Source organism: Anolis sagrei, chromosome 4 (genome assembly GCF_037176765.1).
Source record: "Anolis sagrei isolate rAnoSag1 chromosome 4, rAnoSag1.mat, whole genome shotgun sequence".
NCBI classification, from domain to species: Eukaryota; Metazoa; Chordata; class Lepidosauria; order Squamata; family Dactyloidae; genus Anolis; species Anolis sagrei.
Genome location: NC_090024.1, coordinates 187,879,778 through 187,906,053, shown reverse-complemented (window position 1 = coordinate 187,906,053; position 26,276 = coordinate 187,879,778). Strand labels below are relative to the sequence as shown.

The 26,276-nt window shown below is 40.9% G+C and overlaps 1 protein-coding gene across 1 annotated transcript; it reads right to left on the bottom strand.

Moving 5' to 3' along the window:
• Nucleotides 1-1,677: 1,677 nt before the first annotated feature.
• LOC132773706 (green-sensitive opsin) lies at nucleotides 1,678-26,276 on the bottom strand. The gene is made up of 5 exons (XM_060773127.2): nucleotides 25,707-26,276; nucleotides 17,891-18,059; nucleotides 7,628-7,793; nucleotides 4,919-5,158; nucleotides 1,678-4,453 (listed from the first exon to the last, which is right to left on the bottom strand). The coding sequence occupies exons 1-5, from the start codon at nucleotides 26,065-26,067 to the stop codon at nucleotides 4,322-4,324; spliced, it is 1,068 nt and encodes a 355-aa protein (XP_060629110.1). The 5' UTR covers nucleotides 26,068-26,276; the 3' UTR covers nucleotides 1,678-4,321.

Sequence of the window (26,276 nt, the reverse complement as noted above, 5' to 3'; positions counted from 1 at the left end):
ATCCAAGAATGGTTAAGGCTGGCTCCTTGGGTGCTAAGAAAATATTTTTAAAGCCATCATTTTTTAAAAAAACTGCACATATTTGCATGAAACTTGGATGTGTTGATTTCTGTGGGTAGATAAAAAATGCAGAAATTATTGAAATTAAAAAAGAAGTGGAATACTTACTAGAGAAGAGATAAAACAAATAATATACCCTCCAACTGTCCTGATTCGCCTGGGATGATCATGCCACTTTTGCAGATTATGTTATAATATACCAGTTTCATTCTCTGTCTACAACTTTCCCCTTTTCTCCTTTTATTTCACTTTCTGCAAGCTGATGCCCCTTCTGCACTGCATATGAAATCCAGGTTATCTGCTTTGAACTGGATTGTATAGCAGTGTAGACTCGGTTCAAAGGAGTTAATGTAGATTATATGGCAGTGTAGAAGGGGTCTGAGTTCTAGGTTCAAGATAGTTTGCAATCAATTAACTCAGTAGGAAGAAGGACAAAAATAGGCTAAAAGTGTGTGCTTTCTAGTAGGCTCAGGCAAAAACAGACTTCTGCAGTCTCTCCTAACTTGTGTGTTCTTTCTCATTAATAACTTTTGCCATGTTGCCCACATTGTGATGTTACTTAGCTACATGTATCCCAGTTTTCATCAGTGAAATGTTGGAGAGTATATAACCAGGGGACATATGAGTTGAGTGATTGTGTTGGGCAAACGCTGGGTGTTCAATGCCTCTGTTCTTTTATTTCCTTTTAGCAGTGGTATAGTGGTCAGGTTTGATGTGTATCTGTACAGTCCTTACATTGACATGCCCAAGAGAGTCCAAAAATGTAACTTTCAGCCCTTGAAGGAGCTGGGAGTGGCCACAGTCGACAGGGAGCTCTGACATGGGCTGGTCCATGAGGTCATGAAGAGTCAGAAGCGACTGAACAAATAAACAACAAAAGATAAACCTTGTGTACACAGGATGAAAATACTCAAACATATTTAGGATTACAGGTGTAGTTAGTGATAATACATATTTTTAGGGAAAAACTGTTTTCCCTCCATGTACTGAGGGAACTGCAGCTAAAATCAGAATGTCAATGGAAGGTGGCACATAGTCACTGTTTATAAAATTGCCATAGGCTTCAACCCTGTGATCCCTGGTTCCACTACAGCAATTTCTTCAAACCATGGATTGATCCATTTTTAAAAAAAAAAAAAAAAACAGGACTATCCTCCATAATGTAGGACACCTAACTCTCCAGACTGGTCCTGCCAGATATGTGACCTCCTCCACAGTTCTGACATTTGTACAGGCCAGATCTAGTAAGATTTCCATCTAGCTATCTCTAAAATTCCTGCTACAGCCTAATGCCTTCATTCAAAATTATAACAAAAGCTAGTATTGTAATGAAAGGAGGTGTGTTTGTGTGTGAACAGTCTGCTTAGAAAGAATCTCCTTAGGGTTGTCATAAGACTTTGTCAAATGCATGCTTTTCATACTAGTTGACTTACATAACAAAGCATTATATGTCTATATTGCATGTTTGTTCAAATCTTGAGTGCTCCACAGAAGACATGAAAACTTAATCTTTATAAACACTTCATTTTGTAAAGATTCTCAAGAAAAACCGATCCGCCTTCTACACTAAAAGTGTCCATTCGTATTTTGCGTATGAAAGAAACAAAATTCCTCCCCTCCTTTGTGCTCATGGTGTTTATTCTTTTTCCAAATCTCTACATTTCAACTTTACAAAGTCATCATGCTGATATTTATAAAATATGTACAGAAGATTGCCATAGCAGTCATCCCAGCCTTTATACTCTGTTGGGCTCATAAACCAAAAGTCACCACAAAAAAGATACTCCTTCTGCCTTGGGAGGGATAAGGATAGGAGAGGGGTGTGAAGCTTGCTGATTCAAGGTCTGCAAGCAAATATTTACAGGTTCCAAGACCAAACATTATCTGTAGATCCATTTTGAAAATATAGAGTCTGCTGCAAGACTCAGATTCTCTCAGAAGTTCATGTGTTATTATGATTGATAAGGGATATGTACATTGACTTCCATAGTCCATACATTTAGCAAGAATGCACAACTCAGAGGGCTTTTCTATTCACGGATGCTTATGAAGGAGTGACAGGGCCAGTGATAGATGGGATTCACTCCACGTTTTATTGGTACAAGAGAATGCCTTTGAAAGAATTAAAAAGTTAAATCTTGTGGAAGTTCGGAAATACAGAGAATATATGCTAGAAAGAGGGGCAAGAATTCAGTCTTTTCATGATTTGCATGCAGTGGTCTAATCCTAATTGTTGATCCCAGCTAAAGCAGACTGATTTGAACCAACTGCAGAATGGTAAATTAATAGTTATCTGCTAAATCACATTGCTTCAAAAAGCACACTCTAGGTGGGACTAGTTATTTGATTTAGGCCAGCATGTCACTTTAAGAGTTTTCAAAGTACAAAAAACATAGACTGGACACTTTTGTGGCAAGAACTCTGTGCACTGTATGTCTGTTTCCCACTGAGAATACAGAAAGGAAGTGGGTTTCTTTGCTCACACTTGCCAACCACATCCAAGAACCATAGTTACTCACGCCAGCAGCATAACCAAGATAAGATGGTATCATATGCAAAGACCATGCATTAGTACTGTTTCACTCTTTTTTGACTTAAGGGTCAAAATAGTCATTAATGTGAAGGGCATTCTTGTGATTAACATGTTTTCCTCCAACAATATAATTTACTCAGAAATACCAAACTTATAGGTGTACTCTCAAATGGCCAGCCACAAAAAAGCTCACGGAATATAGGTGAGTAAAATCACATGCCATGACAAACTGACATTTGACGCCAGTTGATGGAGCACATCTTCTATACATGCTAAGATTTGATTCTGAATGCTGTCTTTGCACTTTGGTTACAGATTTTGCTTACAAGCCAAAAGCAACTTTCCAGAAACAGAATGTGAATCTATTGGGATAAATAACAACACCCATGCCTAGGATTTCAACAGGACATCATTTACCCAGTGTTTTGTTTTATTTTAATGTGTGTGGTGTGGAGAGGGATTCTCCACTGTGTTGAAATTGAGGGGCGTTAAAATCAAAGCCAGCTTTTAAGCTGAATGCCATCATTTCCTTAGTTGTAAAACCCGTTGAAGGGTAAAAAATGGTTTTTGGCTGTGATTTCATTGCTTCCCTGATGCTTTTTCAGTTCTATTGTGAAGTGACAAAAGGGAAATCTGAAGTCCAAAGTATTCCTGCATCACTTCTGTCTAAAGAGGGCTGTCGTCTTCCAGCCCATTTTAGAAGAGAAATGGGAAGGTGTGCTGAACAGGGTTGGAAGTACAGCTGAAACAGTGCATATTACCAAAAGGTTCTTGATAAAAGAGCATTATGCATAGGAGGCCATCTGCTAGCTATGTAGAAGTATAATGCTTTCACTAGCTATCCATACTAATGCATTCATATTTCTGTCAAAACACATCCATTCATGCGCAGAGGTATGATGGAAACAGACTCACTGAAAGCAAGCTGTCTTTTTAAAAAAATCTTATTTGCACCCCCAGCACTGATCTACAATTTCCTTATTGTTATTCAGATGTGCTTCACATGTCCTGCTAACAACTTTTCCCAGTATCAAAACTTCAACCCTGTGTGGTCCTTGGAACATCTAATGGCCTGTATATAAGATTGCTGGTTCCCTGTGTCATCTTTGAAACAGATGTCATGTCTTGAGTTTGGCCTCACACATTTATAACTTTTGAGTTAAAAGAAAACAGATATATGCAAAATGGAAAGCACATAAATAGTTTGACCCCAGCCTTGACAATCACCAGCATCCAGCAACCTAAAGGACGTTTTATTTCTTTCTCTTTTTTTTACATGTACAAATGAGCAGACAGGGTTTTTACCTCCCTCTGTATAACAGGGTTCTCTTGACAAAAGTAATTGCCCAAGTAGAAAGAGTGAATGAGTTGACAGACCTGTCACCATTGTACTGATATGCAGAGCATCTCATATGCCCATGATGGACATCATGACTTCTGTAGATCTGGGGGGAAGACAGATGTATCTATTTGTCCAAAGGAATGTTTGCACAAAGGCTTATGAACATGTGTCAGCTATTACAGAGGGAGATTACATACATTGTTTGTATAGCTAGATATCTGGAAAGGGGAATGCTACACTGAGCACATCTGTGTGTGTGTGGCATTCAACATTTGTGCATATAGGAATGACTGAATGAGAAATCTTATGGATCAGACGCCCTTTGAATGAGCCCGTTTCTATTTCTTGGCCCAGTATCTGACACCGAAAGTCAAACTGTCCGTAGCCTATGCAGGTGACACTTGGCTGGAAGAGACAGAAGATACCTCAGTCTTGCTCTGGGAAACAGAAGATGAAACATCTTCATCTCCAAAGGGATTCTTGCCACAGCAGATTGTGGTAATCATGCAATTACGGAACTGGAAAGAGAAAGAGGGAGAAAATACGCTCTGAAGCAATTGATGCAAATTCCACAGCCAAGGAAGCTCAGCTCTTAGCTCTCTGCTTTAGTACAAAACACATGCCTCATTGGGCTGTCATCTATAGACATATTAACCTTCATCTGAAAGATGTGATTGCTGAGAAGCAACTCTGATGGCCAAGATGACATTCCAAATTACTCTAAACAGGAGATTAGTGTAGACGTTCCCATCCAATTGGACACTGGACTTGATTAGCAAAAATTACTGTTGGCTGACACAAAGATTTATCAGCAGAACCATATTGATATTCTAAACTATGGCTGCAGAAAGCTGCAAATTAGGACTGGGGTACATTCTAGAGCTAGCGTGATGTTGCAATAAAGGAATCTGCCAGGTTTGATTTCATAGAGCTGGAATCTAAAAGGAATTTTTCTTAGCCTAATTCAGGGGGAGAAATCTCACCTGTTTGTTCATGAGGACATAGATGATGGGATTATAGAGGGAGGAACTCTTTGAGAAGAAGGCAGGCACTGACATGAGTGTAGCAGAAAAGTCTGCCCCTTTATTAGTAAAGATCCAGAATGCTACTACTGCATAGGGGGTCCAGGCAAGGAGGAATCCCAACACCATCAAAATCACCATGCGAGTAACTTCTCTCTCTGCCTTCTGAGTGCTGGCAGATTCTTGCTGCTGAGCAGCTGCCTAGGGAGACAAGAGACAAGAGAGGCTTGAGCAACTTCTCTCAAGCCTAATAGCTCTGGGGTGATTTATACCAGTATGTTACCATCACAATGAAACAGAGCTGAGCTGTTGCTGTCATCACTTGTCATTATATTCTGCATAGCTAGGAATTTTTATCACCAGAAGAAAACAGTAGGCTTTTTGGCAAGTACGTATAAGCTGGTCCCTGTATTTTCTACTCCATTCATGGAAAAGCAAATATTGCAACTGATCTCAAATTCAGCCACCACTCCACCCCAATTTCCATTTGCCTGGCCTGATAAAACATTATAGTTAAAACAAGTGCATTGCAGCCAGGAAGGCCAACTTGTCCTCTAAGTATGGGGGAGTCATCAAAGAAATTTCATTTCAGTGGTATCTTAATAGAATATGGTTCATTGCACTTGAGGGGAAAAAACTAGTCATTTTCCTATGAGGAGAGGAGAAATAGAGGAGGAGGAAACCTCGTAGTGAATTGTTAACTGTTTAATGTATTTTCAAAAACTGAATGTGAAGACAGACCTCCAACTGGTCAAATGGATTTTTACCATAAAATATATTAATATATATATATAAATTTGTTGGGGGCATCCAACGAGGAAACAAAACTCAAAAACCCCCCAACGAAACTTAACCAAAATTCCCATGCCCATAACACAACCCACAAGGTACAAACATATCTACTCAAAATGAAAAACAACACAACAACACACTCACAAAACGGCAAAACAACTGAGCATGCGCATTGGCGCCCAGTCGCAAGTTCCCTGGCGCGCGCACATGGCCTTCCGGCCAACGTTCCCTCTGCGGAAACCATGCCCACCCCAAGCCCCGCCGCGCCGCTTCCCACACACACACACACCCTGCCGCACACACACACGCAACCCCACGCTCCATCACTCCCCCCGCCGCCGCACGCACACACGCAACCCCACTCCCCCCGCCGCCACACACACACACACGCAACCCCACGCTCCATCACTCCCCCCACCGCTGCACACACACGCAACCCCACTCCCCCCGCCACCGCACACACACACGCAACCCCACTCCCCCCGCCGCCGCACACACACACGCAACCCCATGCTCCATGACTCCCCTCGCTGCTGCACACACATACGCAACCCCACGCTCCATCACTCCCCTGCCCCAATCTTACCTTCTTTTACTTCACGCCACCTCCAAACCCCACCCCGCCCCTTCCCGCCCTGTCAAAATCTAGGAAAGACAGGAAGGAAGGAAAGAAGGAAGAAAGAGAAAGGGAGGTAAAGAAAAAGGGGGAAGGAAGGAAAGTTAGAGGAAGAAGAAAAGGAAAGAAAAGGAAAGATGGAAGGAAAGAAAAGAGAGACAGCAGAAGAGAACGAAAAAGGGGGAAGGAAGGAAAGAGATAGAGAAAGAAGAGGAGAAGGAAAGATGGGAAGGAAGGAAGGAAGGAAGGAAGGAAGGAAGGAAGGAAGGAAGGAAGGAAGGAAGGATGGAGGGAGGGAAAGAAGGAGGGAAAGAGGGAAGATTGGCCACAGCAACACGTGGCGGGTAAAGGTTGTTATTTCTATTATTATGATGATGCTATTGTTCCTATGAGACCCTTTTAGGGGGAATGGGAGAGGTGTCAGGTCCCGGAGGCAATGCATTGCATTATTGTTATTGTTATGATGGTGGTGAAATAAAAGGAAATAAAAAGTGAAAGAAGGAAGCAAACAGGGAGGGAAGAAAGGCAAAGGAAGAAAGGGGGAGGGAATGAAGGAAAGAGAGAAGGATGAAACCAAGTAGTGAAAGAAGGAAAGAAAGAAAGAGGTAGAGAAGGAAGAAAGGAGAGAAAGGGGGAGGAAAAGGGGGAAGGAATAGGTAGGGACCTCTCTTTCATAATAGTCCAGATATCTACCTCAACTTTGATAAGTTTTACTATAGGCCACAGCAACGCGTGGCAGGGCACAGCTAGTATATTATAAAAATAGAGGAACTAATAATAGACAGTATATATGGAAAGGCAAAGAACTAGGTACGTATCATTTGTAGGTGATTTCATAAAGTATATATAGTCATCCCTTCACATTTGCTGGCATCAGGGGCATATAATGTTAATAATGTGGGGGGGGGGGGGGTAGGGATGGATTTGTGTTGTGTTAATTCTAAAAAAATAAAAATTATTAAAATATGGGGAAAGAGCATACAGAACACCAATAAAACATAGGTGCTAATAGGAATAAAATTATGCCTTGATCCACTTGTGGAAGGGGAAAGCCCATCACACATACAAAAATGTAGCTAGAGTTCTGTGTGTGTACACTTCTGGAACACGGCCATACAGCCCGGAAAACTCACAGCAACCCAGTGATTCCGTCCATGAACGCCTTCAACAATTCATAGTCTAATATATACTTCATTCAACAATTCATTTGTCCAACCTCACCCTCAGCCCCCATGCCTTGAGTTCATGGAAAGATATACTACCTCTCGAACTTTGCATATGAGTCGCCCATAGGAAAAGAAGATGACGACCACAGGGATAACAAAGTGGATGACAAACATATAAAGAACGTAGGACTCATTGTGGTAATCAGGATTGTGAGTGTAATAGTCAGGACCACAGGAACATTGCATCCCCTCAGGTATATACCTGCCAAGCAAAAGAGCACATTTGTAGTTATACATTAGATATTTTTATTTTATATAAAAGTATCTGGTTCAAGATAAACATTGTTGGCTAAGGACCTAGCACATGGCAAATGAATAATGAGGTGCTATCAAAATTCACCCAACACACATTGTTCAGTTGAATCTGTACAATATTTCCCTAGTGAAACATCAGGGAGGGAGGCAGGGAGGGAAAGAGCATTCTGGACCACATTTACTAAGGCCAAGAGAACAACCGTGTTTATCTCATGGTTGCTTCCTAGACATGTACACATTCATAAAACCTGCCCTTGTAGACTTCATTCCTTTATGTGGACTTCATCCCATGCTATTACGAAAGCACTGGGGATCGTAGCTTTACCCTTTAGCTTTGCAATGCCCTATTTGGAAATTAAACAAATGATTTTCCTACCCCCATCACGCATTTTCTGCCATTCTGTTTTCTTTACAAATTATCTGTTTGCCTTCCCGTCACATAGGAGATATATTTATCCTCCCACGGACTCTTCCCCCATTGTCTCCTTTTCTCTTTGTGAGCAAAGTTGACAGAAAAAAAAATACTGTTCCTTCCTCCACAGTCCCAAATTGGTAAAGGTAGAAGAAAGGAATCAATACTGCCCATCTCGGTTCCTCCCTCCAGCACAACGTCGTCATACTATTTACAAGCAGATAAGAGAGATTCCCATCACATGTGAAATTTGCCTGTTTTCCCCATCTCTATGCAAGGAATTGATCAATCTGTAACTATTTCTAAAGTATGTAGAAATGCAGCGTTTATTGTGTGCGATAAAGTCCTATGTCCATGCACCATTCTATTTTTGTTTATTTAAAAGGTGACATCCATTCCATTTTTGTTTTTCACTCAAAGACATTCATGGTTTTACACATGTATGCATTGTTTACATTAATTTCTTTCCCCCATTGACTAACATGCTTAAATAAGGCCTTTCAAAACAGATGAAATGTGTGCATTTTTCTATGCATGCTTCTGAAATGTGGGCATTGGTTCTGAATATCAACATGTAGATTCCAGAATGCCAAATTATTCCAATCCCCAAACAATCTGGAAAATTATCCCAATAGCCAAAATGTCAGTTGTAATGGATTCCTAACACATTTTGACACTTTCCTCATATTATTGTTCCTCCAGAATGTAGAAAAGTGCTGCTTTGTGAAAATAGTCACTTCCTGTCAGATAACATACTTACCATTCACCCTAAAGTAAAAAAAATGTTTGTAGTGGAATCTTTAATGCAATATTTTTAAAATAAATTGTTTATTTAACTAATTAAAACTTTTGATTACTACCCCCCCCCCCAAATCAATCAGGCAAAAATCATATAATTAGTCACAAAAACTGAAGGTGATATCAAGACATCTTTTTCTAAACTGACATGTTAGGATACATGCAATAAACATTTTATTGTCTTAGGAATATGATTTTCACCTCTCATGCACATCATGTTCCTCTCAAGCATAAGTCATATGATTAATTGATCCACACTTCTTTTAACTATTATACGTTGCAGTATAACTACTATATTTCTTGGGAGGACAGCAATGACCAATCTCAATAAAATAGTTAAGAGTAGAGACATCACATTGGCAATGCAGATCCACATAGTTAAAACAATGGTATTCCCCATAGTAATCTATGGATGTGAAAGCGTTTTTGAACAGTGGTGTTGAAGGAAAATTTTGAGTGCGCCTTGGACCACGAGAAGATCAAACCAGTGCATACTCCAGGAAATAATGCCCAAGTGCTCACTGGAGGGAAGGATATTAGAGGTAAAGATGAAGTACTTTGGCCACATAATGAGAAGACAGGAAAGCTTGGAGAAGACAATTATGCTGGGGAAAATTGAAAGAAAAAGGAAGAGGGACTGACCAAGGGCACGATGGATGGATGTTATCCTTGAAGTGACTGGCTTGACCTTGAAAGAGCTGGGGGTGGCAAAGCCGACAGGGAGATCTGGTGTGGGCTGGTCCATGAGGTCACAAAGAGTCGGAAGTGACTGACTGAATGAATAAACAACAACAAACTTTGCAGCCTCAGTAGAAATTCTTCACCTAAGTGAATACTCTGTTGTTAAAGCAAAAGATCAGCCAGTAGTTTCCTCAGAGATCTGATGTGTCCTAGTACCAATGTCACAGAGACAATACCATGGCCAGCATGTAGATTTACCTAGAAGGAGGCAGCAAATGAACTGAGCATCTTTGCTGTTTGCTGGCATGTTGCACTTGGATGTGTAACAGCAGTTTGTTGTGACACTTGCTACTTCCCACAGGGAACTAACAATTTACTGTAATCACTGTGCACAGCTGAGCGTGTGGCTGGACTTGTCAGACACCTGCTCATAGCAAGCTGGGAGAAGCAACAGGGATTACTTGCATCCTCCAGGGTACCTCTGAACTCTAAAATACAAGTAGGCAATCTGTCACTTTTCAGGTGCATTGAGTGACAATGTCCATCATCTTTGACCATCTGAACCTGGATGGGATCAATTGTGTTTATAGTCCAAAACATCTGGAAGGCATCAGGTTTTTCTCTACTGCTCTAAATAGTCTTGTAGTTGCTCCTAATGAAGTGAAAATGGGAGAAGAATATAAATAAAGTTTGATTCCAAATGCCCATTTATGGAGATTTCACGTCTATATCCTTCATGAAGAAAAATGTTACACTAGATATTTCTTATAATGACTTAAGTAGGAACTATGGCTGGGTCTGTTTGTTTTTTTAAATTAATTACTAGGCAGAGTGAGGGAGTTGATTTTCTTCAGGACTGCAGAGGCAAGAAGACTTAATCTTTCACTTCTCAGGCATAATCCTGATTAAAATCTCCCCCAGAGACAATTAACCTTGAAGGGGGGGGAGCTCCCATTACTTCTAATAGGAGCATTTTTTCTGGGGATAACTGTTGTGCCAGTGGAACAATTTTCCAAAGTATTCTGACAGGTGAGAAAGCTGAAATCTCTCCTCCTTGTGTGCTATGGTCCCATTAAAATGGGTGTCAAATTCATTTTCACCAAAGACCTCATCAGCCTTATGGCTGTAGCCCTCCGCCTGTGGAACTCACTTCCCAACGAGGTAAGATCGGCTTCATCCCTCCTGTCTCTTAGGAAGAAATTGAAGTTGTGGTTCTGGGACCAGGCTTTTGGACAGCAGGCATAAATAGCACTTTAGATATGGAATTTGAGTGGAATGGTGATACTGCGGTTAATACTGTTTTTATTGTTTTAATTAATGTTCTATTTATTGTATTAATTGTTGTTATATTGCTTTGCTATATGTAATGGCATCAAATGGTGCCAAATGAAAGCCATTCTGAGTCCCCCTTTGGGGGTTGAGAAGGACAGGGTAGAAATGTTGGAAATAAATAAATCAAATAAATTATGGTTGTCTTCAAAGGGCCATTTCTAATTGTAAGACTATAAATGTAATCAGAGGCGCCCCTAGGTAATTTTCAATGGTAAGCAAACAGTACTTTGCGCCCCCCCCCCCCCCCCCCCAACCAATCACTGATATGTATTTTCTGTTCATCGTGGGAATTCTGTGTGCCATATTTGGTTCAATTCCATCATTGGTGGAGTTCAGAATGCTCTTTGATTGTAGGTGAACTATACATCCCAGTAACTACAACTTGCATATGTCAAGGTCTATTTCACCCCAAGAGTGCCTCAAGAGCACCCCTGGGCAAAATCAACTATACTGCAAATGCTTACTTTGCATAATGGGTTGAGCCGCCCCTGAATGTAATTATATTGCCCTGGCATTGAAAGCCTCATAGGCCACATGAAATGATGTGGCGGGCCAGATTCAGGACACGGCCCTTGTGTTTGACATGTGTGCATTGGAACTGCTCTCTTTTTCTCTGCAATAGGCAATTAAATTTTTAAAAGCTCAAACATAATTATGAATCATGCCCTACAGCATGGGATGTAAATTATGTTGTCCATAAGTGCAGTCCTTTGTAGCTGCTAGACATCCTTGCTCCCTGATATGTGAAACATTTTGAAGATTGGTGGAAAGTGATGAAAGTGATGCTTATCAAAAGGAAGTAGCATTTGACTTACTGGATGAAAAGGTATAGCTGCTTCTCTGCAAGTGGGATGATTGGCACTTGAATTCATTTGGATTTGTCTTAAAGAATGAGTTCAAAGATTAGGGAATGACTACGAAGGCTGTCTAATAATTCAATGAACTTTTTTAAATGTGGGAAACCAAGATGTTAGTCAGATTTATGTGAATGGTTTTGTTAGACATGATATCAGTCTTCTGCTGTTACGGAGCTTAAAGTGCATACCTCCTGTCACCGCTATCTGAAGTTTCTCCACTATCACTTTCAAATCAGATCTATTCCCCTACAAAGAGACAAAATTCAAAATGAAGTTGACACCCTGCATTTGGCATTGACACAGCTCAAATTTCCCAACAAAAATTTTAATTGGAAGCATCAGATGGTCTTCAGGCTCTGTTTCCATGTGCTTCGGAAACAGAGCCCCACAGTAGTCCCATGGAGGCCATCACATGATGCAAGGGCACTTCCAGTGGGCCTCCATGTTCAAAAAAGTTCTCACAACTCATTACTTACTGTTTACTGTCTTTCTTGACTTTTTAAAGAATACTGCAGTTTCTTAACATTTGTGGGGGTTAGAGGAGCAAGGTCTCGATGAAAGCGGAAAAATGAATATAAATAACAATAATCAATGCTATTTTTTAACCTGAGAGAACACTTATCCAGACACTTCTAGATCCTCCAACACAATCATATGATTAACATCCACTGGAAGTTAACCATAGAATCACACTGGAAGACCAGAAAATGCCTAAGAAAGCCCTTCTCTAGGAATTGCTAAATCTTCTAGCGTAATTCTATGGTCAACTTTCCAGCAAAGTTGACAATAGGACCACATTGAGGAGCATAGAAAATGCCTAGAAAGAAATTATTTTTCAGTCACAGATAAGTCAGCAGCAGATGAGGCAGCAAATATAGCCATTGCGAATAATCAAATCTGTGAATGTTTAACCTGCAAATGGGGAGCACAACTCTATTATCTTTAAAAATACACTTAATAGGTCCTAACCCCTCCCCAAAAATGACACTCAGTGTTTTAATAGCAGCAAGTAAACATTAATAAGTACACCAAAAAGACAGTAATAGCATTACAAGCTGCTACAATCCTTTTAACAAAAAGCAGTTATTATGCCCCCATTCTCCCCAAAAAAGAGATCTATTATTTCTAAGCTCTCACACAAAACCGCAGCATAACTTTACTTATCTTAAGCCACCACCTGGGCTCTCAACTAGTGAGCATAAAGACTATGAAAAGGGGGGTAATTATAAGGTGAATTAGAAACAAAGCTTTTGAAGCCTAGCTGCAGAAGCCTAGTGTCAAGGACTCACTTGAGGCATTTGTAACTCTACGTATAATAATAGCAATGCATGCCAGGCACTTACATACCCTTATTTTTCACTTGTCTGTACAGAAGAAGCCAGTTGTACTCAATAGAGTTAAAACTCAGAGGAAATTACCACTGTAAGCCTGCATGCAGATTTACTACAGATGGGGGGATTTTCAGAAATGGCTACCAGTGGTGTATTTTCAAGGATTATCATTGACTAGTGATATCTGAGATCTAAAAAACTACAGAATTATTCTAGTATTATTCATAGTCTGAGAGAAATTAGAGATTTCATCTCTTGAACAGAGGGTTCCAATGTCAGATGGGAAACTGCTCCAGAAATCAATGTTCCAGAGGAGTTTGTAAAAAAAGCACAAATATTTATTCTTCACATGTGGGGATGGGGAGTCAAAACTCTCATTAGATATGCCGAGATCAAGTCGTTTTCTGTATCTTGGATCATGTGTAGGAGAAAACATTTTCAGTGTGAACAAGTGTGACAGCTGTGAGCACTCTTGTCAGCTTGGGTCTTGAATCTGGCAAGATAAACAAGTGCAGTGTGGAACATTTTGATGTTGAAAGGATATGTATGGGCAGAACAGACAGTCCTCTGTGGCAAACGTATTCTTGTGGGCCTTCAAGTAGTTTCCAGATTATAGCAACCCTAAAATGAGCCTATCACCTTAGCAAGATTGGTTTTGGGGTGGGGGGAAGGAGGCTTTGCCTTCCTCTAAAACTGACAAGGGAATGACTTGTCAGTTTCCAGTTCCCGGCGAAGATCATCTACCAAGGCGACCAAGGCTGTCTCAGTCCCAGGGGTTTCTGGTAGACACCGATTATCTAGATCCGGCACAGTCTGGTTTTAGGCGGGGACATGGAACTGAGACAGCCTTGGTCGCCTTGGTAGTTGATCTTCGCCGGGAACTGGACAGGGGGAGTGTGTCCCTGTTGGTTCTGCTGGACCTCTCAGCGGTCTTCGATACTGTTGACCACGGTATCCTTCTGGGACACCTCGTAGACATGGGACTTGGGGGTACTGCTTTGCAGTGTCTCTGGTCCTTTCTCGAGGGACGGTCCCAGAAGGTGTTACTGAGTGACACCTGTTCGACCCCACAACCATTGTTGTGTGGAGTCCCACAGGGTTCAATTCTGTCCCCGATGTTGTTTAACATCTACACGAAGCCGCTGGGGGAGATCATCCGGAGTTTCAGAATGAGATGCTATCTCTATGTAGATGATATCCAAATCTGTCACTCCTTCTCATCTGTCACTAAGGAAGCTGTCCAGACTCTGAACCGGTGCTTGGCTGCTGTGTCAGACAGGATGAGAGCTAACAAATTGAAACTGAATCCATACAAGACAGAGGTCCTACTGGTCAGTCACAAGGCCAAACAGGGCATAGGGTTACAGCTTGTGTTAGATGGGGTTACACTCCTCCTGAAGACGCAGATTCGCAGCTTGGGAGTGATCCTGGACTCATCGCTGAGCCTGGAACCCCAGGTCTCAGCGGTGGCCGGGAGAGCTTTTACACAATTAAAACTTGTGCGCCAGCTGTGCCCGTACCTTGGGAAGTCTGATCTGGCCACAGTGGTCCATGCTCTTGTTACATCCCGAATAGATTACTGCAACATGCTCTACGTGGGGTTGTCTTTGAAGACTGTTCGGAAACTTCAACTAGTCCAGCGGGCGGCAGCTAGACTTCTCACTGGAGCATCATACAGAGAGCATACCACCTCTCTGTTATGTCAGCTCCACTGGCTGCCGATTCAGTTCCGAGAACAATTCAAAGTGCTGGTCTTGACCTATGAAATCCTATACGGCACTGGCCCAGCGTACCTGTCCGAATGTATCTCCTTCTACATCCCGCCTAGGAATTTAAGATCTTCTGGAGGGGCCCTGCTCTCGGCCCCGCCCATGTCACAAATGAGATTGGTGGGGACAAGGGACAGGGCCTTCTTGGTGGTGGCCCCCTGCCAGTGGAATTCACTCCCTGGGGAAATTAGATCATCGTCATCCCTCCTCTCTTTCAGAAGGAAATTAAAATCATGGATATGGGACCAAGCCTTTGGGTAATCTGGCAGACTGACAATGGACAATGATGACTAAAGCTTTGGAAATGGACTATGATAAACGGAATGAATTTATTAATTACAGACTTGACAAAATGATGGCCACCAGGCTGGCTTTTTATTGTATTTTTATTGTATGAATGTAATGTTTTAATTGTTATAATTATTGTTACTATGTATTTTATTGAATGAATTGTAGGCATCAACGTATGCTGATTGGAAGCCGCCCTGAGTCCCCCTTAGGGGGTTGAGAAGGGCGGGGTAGAAGTACCCGGAATAAATAAATAATAAATAAATAAATAAACATGACTTGCCCATGATAACCCAGTGGGTTTCCATAACTGAGCAGGGATTCAAACCCTGGTCTTCAGAGTCATGGTCCAATGCTCAAACCATTACACCAGGCTGACTCTCTGTGAGAGAGAGACATTCAAATATCTAAGGGGATTTCATCGAGAAGAGGGAGTTCTTTTCTGCTTCTTCAGAGGCTAGAATTCAAACAAATTCATTCAAATTCCAAGAAAGGAGATGCCATCTAAATATTAAGAACTACTTGACTATAAGAGGTATTCAACAGTGGAACAGAGTTCTTTGGAGAGTAGTGGACTCTCCCTTCTTTGGAGATTTTTAAACAGAGATTTTTCAGGAGTTCTTAAATTGTTTATGGCAATGGGTGCCACATCCAATATGGATACTCTCAGATTCCCTTACCCACAGTGGAAGCCCAATGATTTCAAAATTGTTCAGCATTTAGAAAACTACCTCATGCCCATTGCTGATAAACAGGCTCTTTCAATTTTGTTCAACTGAAGCTTGTTTTGTGATGCCAACTCATGTGTGTGTGTGTGTGTGTGTGTTTGTGCATGTGCATGCAAGCATGCCTAAAATAGTTGCCCTCTGTATGCTCATACATGCATACACAAATGTGCCTTGGGCTCTCTAAAGGAGAAAGCAGCTGTTAAATGGAGCACAGCAGGTGGAACATGGCACCAGACAATTGCAATACAAGCAGACTGCATTTCCACTAAACTCACCACTTAGTACTGGGAATCTTTCCCACACCCTACTCTTTTGCTTATTAGGTTGCTCTTCTCAGACTTAACTGCAAATCATGAGCTCAGAAGGGTCAAGGTGAGCTGTAACAAACTTGTAGGACACCTATGTCAGGCCCCATTTTGCTCTGGTCCACAATATATGAATGAATATGTCCCAAAATCAAGATTCAATCTTTGGTCACGATCCATTAATTTAATAGAAAGTTACCAGTGGAGATTGGTAACTCCCAAATAACTGAGCAGCCAATCCACTTCAGATAGTTTTCCAAACTTTACAGGAGCTGTGCAAGGTACTGAACCTATCTGTGAGATTGGAATCAAAATTTTGGATAGGTCCTTTAAAGTCTGATGTGAAGATGTGAGTGTCTCAAGCTGTCGCTCTTTGGCATGAATGACAAATGCATAGGATTGTGCTGCTCCTGGTTAAAAACAGATAAAGGGCAGTTCCACTAACCCGGGCACAATCAGAATTCTTAAACCCGGTTGCACCTGGGTTAAAGTTCTCACACTTCCCCCTATACCTGCAGTTTCCAGGAGGGTGTCCAGATGCTCTCTCATAACCTTCCAGGAGGCAGGACTATACTCAAACCCTCCTCAAAACACCTTAAAAATGGGGGGGGGGGGGAGAGAGAGAGAGAGAGAGAGTAAAATAACTTGCCCGGCCACCGTTAAACTGCTACCGGAGCTCTCCTGGCATATAGAAATTATCCAGCAGGAAGAAAATCACTCCTGCCCCCCCCCCTTCTCCTGGCACATCATTCCTATGCACCGGGAGATATCCAGTAGCAGTTTGATGGTAGCCACGTAAGTTATTTTACACACACACCCATTTTAAGAGGTTTCGAGGAGGGGATGTGAGCCCTCTCAGATATTCCAGGCCGATTCAGCCCAGAAAATGCAAGAAGGCTGTGTGGATGGCCTCCTCTGAAGTCCCAGAATTTCCGAGGGGGTGGTCCAGACAGCAGCCATACTGGGTTCAACCCAAGACTTTCAGAAAGACCCAGGTGGTTCCAGTATTAAATTACTTTGGGACAAACCAGGGGTTTCATGCTTTGTCCCAGATGCATTAGTTTTACATGGGGTATCATTTGGACACCCAAAAATCCTGGAGGGCATGAGTTTTAGGTGTTGTCTGGATGTGCCCAAAGTTTTATTTTTGTTGTCACTGGTTACACTATAGACAATGATTGTTACTGCAACCAGAAATGCTTCTATTATTCCCAAGAACAGAAGCTACATGGAAATAGTAAAATGCTGGAAGCATCAGCTAATGGGGTAGTCATATCAGTGGGTTCCAAGACTTTTTGGCAAGGGAATTTGTAGTTCCCATCTGTGTTAGAATGTTTGCAAAATCTGTTATGTAACACATTCCAATTTACTAATTATTAGGCAAATACACAAAAACTATACACACAGTCTGCATACACAGTCACTCCAGAACCGAGGCCAAATGCCTTTCCTGTCTGCTGTTGTACAGCACATGGGGATGGCACCAAAAAAGACAGTGCAGCCGGGAGTCTGTGCTGGTGTCTATAAATACAGGTTTTCTTACCTGGACCAACCAAAGAGAGGTGGAGCTGCACAGGAGAAGGACATGACCCAAGTAAAAGCAATACCCATCAAGGCATGGGTGGCAGAGAAGCGGAAGTTGCCCATAGGTTTACAGACCACAATATACCGTTCTATGGCTAGAACAACCAGGGACCAGAGAGCAACCTGACCTGCAAGTAGTAAGGGTGAGAGGGAAAAAACACAAACAAAGCCATGTAATACAAATTGAGTTTGACATTAAATATATTTCTCTATAACAGCTTTTTCTAACACTTGTTTTCTTTTTCTTTCTTTTTTCTAGTCCTCAGATCTTGTTGAGGTGCAGGTCCCATTATCTCAGCTACAATAACTAGTTGACCGAGATTTGTGTAGACTATAGTCCAACAATAACTAAAGATACAGAGTTAGTAACAGAGTGATTCATGAAGCAATGCTTAATCCAAGACATTTAAGATGGTAGAAAAGCACAGTGTGCTTGTTTTGGATATGGTGAGCAGTCAGAAGGTATGACATTGTCTCTGCTAAACTCACATTCATCAAAGAGATATTCAACCGAGATGCCTGGTGATGTAAAAACTACTAACACCTGTTCATGACCCTGATGAAATGTCAACAACATGACAAGTGTTATGATCTTTTGGTTGTATACTTGAGCATCTAGGCCTATTAATCTCTTTATCAGTAGTACTCAAAACTCAGAGGATTATCTAGTGCCTAGCCTAGACCATAAGCTTGTAAGTGCCCAGTGCATGTCATCTCCCAGTGATAAGTTAAGTATGCAGAGATTCATGTCAGAAAAGCAGCTATTTATTTTCATTCTATGGTTTGACTTTTTCACTTCTTATTTGAAATATAACATGATTTTTCATAGACAGTATTCTGATTCAGACCATTAAACAAAACTGTTACCTAATGGACCACTGCCATGCTGCAGGGGTGTTTTCCCCTTCCCTGCTGTAAAATGGACTTATAGGATTTCATGTTACATAAAATGAACATATGCATGCCTTGTGTTTTGCTTAGTCTCATCCATTTTGCTTTTGTCATCCATTTCTGCCAGGGACTTCCCATCATCACTTGGAACATTCTCTTCATGGAGAGAATGATCATTTATTTTCATTTATATATACAGGTATCTTGTTTATTTTAAAGTAATATTAAATTATACGAGGCTGGCCTGGTGCATACCAGGGATCACTGAAACATTGCAACAGCATATCAATGAGAGTTTTGACACTTTCTTAACCCAAAGTGCATAACTTGTTCCAAAAATCTACCCTAATTCTGTACTGCTAAATAGAAGTGTTTTCATTTCCAAATGAGGTTATGGCTGATTCAGCTCCACTGCACCAGTACATTCCATTTTGCTTTCACCTTTGGCATTGTAATTTTTCTCCCAACCAAATCCCTGCTAACAGACATAACTTGCATCGCAGATAACATATATCCATTCCTCAAGCTTGACTAGTTGAGGATAGTTTTCTAATTATATGGAATGGTTAGGATTGCTTATACAATAAGAGATACTGATCCTGCATTTAAAATAAGTATTTTAAAAAGGGATGCACACTTTGTTTTAATCACAGTTTTATTTATAGTACTCAGGATCCAGATTCTGCTTTGGCATTACAATTTAGTAAATCTTGGCCCTGGAAAAGGCAGTTAGTTGCCTTTGCCTTGAAATCTTGCATTCTTCCCAAAAAAGAAAGCCAACTATTCCGTCAGCATATTCCAGTCTTGCAATCATGTCTGCTTGCTGAGTCAGTAGGTGGTTAGTATTGTTGTGCAGTGTCTCAAGTGTGCTCTAGTGACTGTGTGAAGGAAACAGCTAAAACCCTCAAAATGATAAATAAAATCTCCCCAATTTAGATAATGTATAATTTTTTTTCTTCATTACTAGAATCTCTGAGTCACTTCTGAAAACTCTCAGGGCCCTTCCACACAGGCATATAAGCCATAATATCAAGGCAGAAATCCCACAATATCTGCTTTAAACTGGATTATCTGAGTCCACACTGCCATATATTCCAGTTCAAAGCAGAAAATGTGCAATTTTATTCAGCTGTGTGGGGTCTCACCAGCTTTTTAACTGGTCTCAGTCTCCTTTCTTAAATCTAGCATAGAAGAACTTTTCTGTATGGCAGAGGTAGGGAACGCCAGACTCCAAAACTGAAGGCAGTTCTCCAGGCGTCCTCCTAAACCAGGCTCTGAGATTCTGCACAACACTTCTACAGTGTTCCAATGCCACCTCCATTCTAAAATGGCATTTTTGGGCTCAGCCTGTTGCCAGATATGGCCTTTGAGACAGGGATGGAAAGAATATTCCAAAATATTTGCATAAATATGGATTTTTACATACTTTTTTGTGCAGAAAATTGTGTTTTCATTCACAGAATACAGTACTAATACCCCATACCTGGGTATCCATTGGAATATATTCCTTAGATTTTGCAGAAAATGCCTACAGTTGACACATTTTGTAAGTAGATTAATGAAACTGCAGATACCGATCCCGCAAATATTAAGATCAGACTCTATGTTGTTTTTTGTACCAAAAACCAAGTGTATTTTCATGTCAAACAAGTCCTGAACTATCAATAGTTTTTTGAAACCTATCTCCACTGGTGAGGCAACAGCCATGTTGTAACTTTATCCACCTTGTCCTGTACACCTCCGGTGCAATAAGGGTCTTTGGACGATAATAAAATGTTGTTGTTATTGTCCTGGCCACAATCTGTTCAGGGTTAAAATTGCAGGAACCACAACCCATAACCAACCTGGCAACCCTAATATAGCTAGAAATATGTTCAGGCTAGACATGAGATACACAAGTATGTTATAGGCTTGCCCGGGACACCGCTTTGGGACAATTAAAATTTATTTATTTACTTTATTTCTATACCGCTTTTCTCAGCCCTTAGGCAACTCAAAGCGGTTTACACAACAATGCAAAATATCACAAAGCAGTATAATGCAATTAAAACAGATTATAACATCAACAATTAACAACAGTATAACAATCATAACGCCTCAACAATAAAATCAGAATCCACTCTCATTATCCATTGTTCCGTATTCCTATGTTCAATTTCACTGTTCAGTCAAACGCTTGTTCAAATAGCCAGGTTTTCACCTTCCTCCAAAACGCCAACAGCGAGGGGGCCAATCTGATTCCACAGCCGAGGGGCCACCACTGAGAAGGCCCTGTCTCTCGTCCCCGCCAGGCGCGCCTGCGATGCAGGCAGGACCGAGAGCAGGGCCTCCCCAGACGATCTTAGTGTCCTGGTCGGTTCATAGGAGGAGATGCGTTCGGAGAGGTAAGTAGGGCCAGAACCGTTTAGGGCTTTATAGGCTAATGCCAGCACTTTGAATTGTGCCTGGTAGCAAACTGGCAGCCTATTATATATCTGTTTTGTAGGTTTGTGCCCCATAAAACCTTGGTTAGGAGGATTAAAAATCCTTTCTAACCCAATAGATTTGTCCCTTAACCTTCCAAATAGGTATCATATGAGTATTGCATCTTTTCTCCCACGGGGTAAATAGCAACTTGTGTGAGAAGGGCAGTTTTAGTTGAAAACACCATATAAAGGGTTTAAAACCTCCTCCCAAGCTATCCTGTCTGTCTGAATGTCTTTCCAGGCCAATGCTGGGGTCCATTTTTTGTTTTTTAAATAAACACTAGAGACTCTGACCTTTTTTTTTTTTTTTTTGGTCATGTCAGGAGCAACTTGAGAAACTGCAAGTCGCTTCTGGTGTGAGAGAATTGGCCGTCTGCAAGGACGTTGCCCACGGGACGCCTGGATGTTTTGATGTTTTACCATCCTTGTGGGAGGCTCCTCTCATGTCCCCACATGATGAGATGGAGGGAGTTCATCCGCACTCTCCCGGATTCAAACCTGCGACCTGTTGGTCTTCAGTCCTGCTGGCACAGGGGTTTAACCCACTGCACCACTGTGAATTTACCATATTATGTCTACTGGCAATTTGAGAAGATGCTCTTCAAATATGCCATAACACAGAATGTAAGTGCACCTGCAAGCTTTTTAGCTCCCCATGATGCCAGTCACCCAGCAGCCTCGGAAAAGGTATCAAGAATTTCCCATATTGTGCCCTGAATCTGTTCACTCATGTTATTGTTGATTTTGCCATACTCTGTCATTCCTGCTGTTTTGCTCCCAGTATCTCTGCCATTAAGTTTCCCTTCTTAAGCAATGGGATCTACATCTGGCATGTCCCTTGAAACTTAATTCAACATGGAATATTTTCCCCTCCTACCTTGAATTGAATTGATTTGTGTCCAAAACACCAAAAGGCAAATGCATTAATTCTTTATAGAACCATGTCTACCTGATGTTTAGCTATGGAGTACTTATAAAAGTAACACATTTGTTAAGACATGCTATTATTATTGCATTTCCTGTTGTTAGAACATGTTTATATTATTGCATTTACATTTGTCAGGACATATTCGTATTTTGCTTCAGTTTTGCACCAATGTGGATTAAGCACATTTTACACAACTCAATGAAATCAACAACTCTTCTCAAAGATACTTGGATGTGTCACATCCTCTCAGTTTTAGAAGAAGGAAAAGGTCTAAACAAATCTTGCTAAGAAAACCTGATGATAGGAGTGTCTTAGGCTCACTGTAAATCAGGAATTATTTGAAGATATACAATATCACTAAGAAAAGCACTATTACTAATTTTCTGAAAGGAAAATTTTGGAAAAAAGACACAGTTGAAAGCAGTGGGGAATCTTTCTGGAAAAGTGTTCATAATTTACTAGCAAAGAAAACAAGGAGTAACATAGTCATATCTCAGAGCTTGGAAAAGGTGTGTTTTTCACACCAGTCCCAAAATCCCCTGGCCAGCATGGAAGATTCTAGAACATATCATTCAAAAGAAACTTTTCAACAACTTCATAGCACGGGGCTTACTACTACAGCCCTAGTTTACCTACGGAGCAGAGGAATTTCTGGCAGGGCTCCATGGGTAAACCTGCATAGAACCAGTGTATGCTTCCCATCTTGCACCAAAGATGGTGCAAGAGGCTTCCCATCTTGCACCAAAAGCAATGGGGGGAAGCGTGCTCTAGACGCTCCCCCCCCCCCCCATGAGATTTGCTTAATGGTAAGCTGGGTGATGCAGTACATGAGGCAACAATGAGTGGCAATCCCGGAGGCTCAAGTGAAGAGGTGTTAATACTGTTCTTCATAGTCATATGGATGAGAAAAAACCAGGGCAGACTCAATCCTTCATTGGGTGTGGATCTAAGGAGCTGTGTTCTACATAAATGTTTCCTATTCCCATTACAAGCATCCATACAGCTGTTTTTAGAGTACTTTTTTTTTATTTGGAAGGACGATACTGCACCAGATGTGTCCTTTCAAAGGCCCATTTGGAGACATGTCCAGCAGAATAAGAAGTGACATTTCTCATCTAGTTATGCATTAGGTGAAAAGTGAGGAAAATGAGTAGTACATACAATCCTTCTAAAACAGAGGGAATAACAATGCAGACACACCTCATAATGTAGTAAGGAAAAAGGTTTTAATTTATCAGTGACAATTTTTTTCACCTCAATAGTTCCCTATTGTCCATCCATTCTGAACATTGAGAACTGCAGATAGTTCATGGTATCCATATAGAAAATGTGTGTGTGTGCATATAAACACCTTGTGTGCTAGAAATAATGGAGATTTCCGTACCCTTCAACACCCCTCTATTCTGCCTTGGTCAGACTACACCTAGAATACTGTGTCTAATTCTGGGCACCGCAACTAGAAGGAAATGTTGACAAACTGGAATGTGTCCAGAGGAGGGTGATTAAAAAGATCAAGGGTCTGGAGAACAAGCCCTATGATGAACAGCTTAAAGAGCTGGGCAGGTGAAGCCTGCAGAAGAGAAGGCTAAGAGGAGACATAATGTCCATTTATAAATATGTGAGGGGAAGTCATAGAGAGGATGGAGCTTGTTCTCTGATGTCCTGGAAACCAGTGCCAAAGAGACACCACTGTCATTTTCTTGCCCATGCATTCAAAACGGTCAGAATTGGAATTGTGGCAGAGAGAGTTAAGGGTGTTGATGCTTCCTTTAGATACTCTTGGGATGGATTAAGCTTTTTCTACTCTGCTTAGAAAGGGGGATTGTTCTTTTTTTGGATAAGAATTAAAGTACAGTATTACACTGATCTGTAGATGAGTCAATCCAACATTTTAGATTGATTTTTTATTAAGATTTCTAAACTTACGTATGTATGCAGTAATTATTTCATTAAGATCCTGGAGACCATTCCATGTATCCAAAGAGCATTTCATTTGTCTTTGACTTTGGAAAATGGAACAAATTCTGCTAATGGAGAAGCAAAGATTCAGCTTTACTGTATTCTCAGCCAAAGACGAGGCTTCATTCAGAAATAGTATCTTTAAAACTTGTAACATAGAGTAACATCTCCAAAACAACATTTCATGGCATCTCAAAGAAAAAGATTTAACTTAAAACAATTTGGTTTTATGCTATTGTAACAAAAGTCTAGTATCAGCATATGATAGCATTCTTATTTATGAGTTTTTGGGTGCTGAGATTTGCTTCTGGGCTACCCTTCTTTCCACTGAATACACTAAACACTTTAGCAAAATGTTCCTTCAACATAGGAAAGATTTAGGAAATACAATGTTTCCTGTTAGTCCCCCAGAAACAATAGGTTTTGTTTTACTACAAACAAGAATGTTGTGATTTGCTGAAAATGCTGGACTCAAGACACAAAATGTCCTTTCTCAAGTTTTCCATGGTATCAGAAATAATCTGCTGCAGATATAACAAAACTGCTACAAATATGAAAGACCATGTGAAAGTCCACTGCAGGAACACACAGTTTCTATGTAGCTATTTAGCAACATTTGAACAACAATTTCATTTAAGCAACCTAAATGTATAATGTAGACCAGTGGTTACCAACCTTTGGTCTTCCACAGTTCCTACCAGCTGGTAAACTGGCTGGGATTTCTGGGAGTTGAAATCCAAAACAACTGGAGAATCAAAGGATGGGAATCACTGATGTAGACAAACATTTCTTTTGGTGCAGAGTGTTAGTTTTAGTTAAAGAAGAAGAAGAAACCTTATATTTTTGTGAGCTTCAACACTAGTGCTTGAAATCACAATAATAAATAAATGGATGCACATTTTTGGCATTGTGATCAAATGAAGTTATTTATGTGTGAATGTTTGGGAGATGGTACTGTTTTAACAGTAGTTATAGTGTTTAGCTAGCATCATTGAGATAGCTGTAAATGACCTTCAGGTACCATCTTTCAGCCCCACCTAACTAGGGTTCTTCTGAAAGCTGCTTGAAGGAAACATGGGGTTTAAATGAAATAAATCAGTAGTGAGCAAGTTAATACCATCCAGATGTTGGGTCACAACTCCCTTCAGCCCTAGATAACACAATGAATAGTACAATATTATGCACCATACAGTCCATCAATACTTGGGTACAAGTTGCCCATCTTTGTACTAAACTAATAAGTTCCTGTCTTAATAATACATGGCTGGATTTCTTTTTTGCGCCTTATGTAATATCAACATGACGACATTACATTTATATAGGTTGAAGGACTTCAGAAAAATATTGTGGAGCCACAAGAATGGATCTACCCTTCTTCAGAACTACTGGAAGCTACTTGAGATGTATGACAAGGAATGCCAGGATACACAGGACAAGCAGACACCCACACTGCTTCTGCTGCCTACTGCTAGGCTAAATGTGGGCCACAGTTTCCTTCTAATGATGCTAACGAATTTCTTTGTAGATCTTACCTCCCAGCGTTGCAAAGAAGCCCTCAATGGCACATCCGATGGGACCAAAAACAAAGTAGCCATTCCAGGCTGTGTAGAAGGTGACGGTGAAGCCAAAACAGGCCATGAAGAGGTCCGCTACTGCCAGGTTAACAAGGATATAGTTGAGAGGTTGCCGTAGCTTCTTGTGTTTGAAGGTCACAAGTAAGGTGAGGATGTTGATGGGCAGACCGGTGGAAATGAGAAAGAAGATGTAGCAGCACACAATTTTGTACTTCCAGGGATCAGCTAGGTAATACTGAGGATATTCAAAGGGGCTACGCACCAGCCCTGTTTTATTGGAGAATGGCACATAGAAATTGATGCCTTCCGTTCCATTCATGTTTTTTCTTATTTAATTAACTACAACAGTGTCGTTATTCTTCTTGTTATTATTTTCTAAGCCAATGAGATTTGAGCTTCCTTCACCCCCCACCCAACCTTAATTATTCTCCTAAAAATGCTTAATAAAACAGCAAATCCCCTAAGGGAATGCAGAGCTGGTGCGTCTGCCCTCATCTATGATCTGGGGCTGGCGGAGCCGGGATCCAA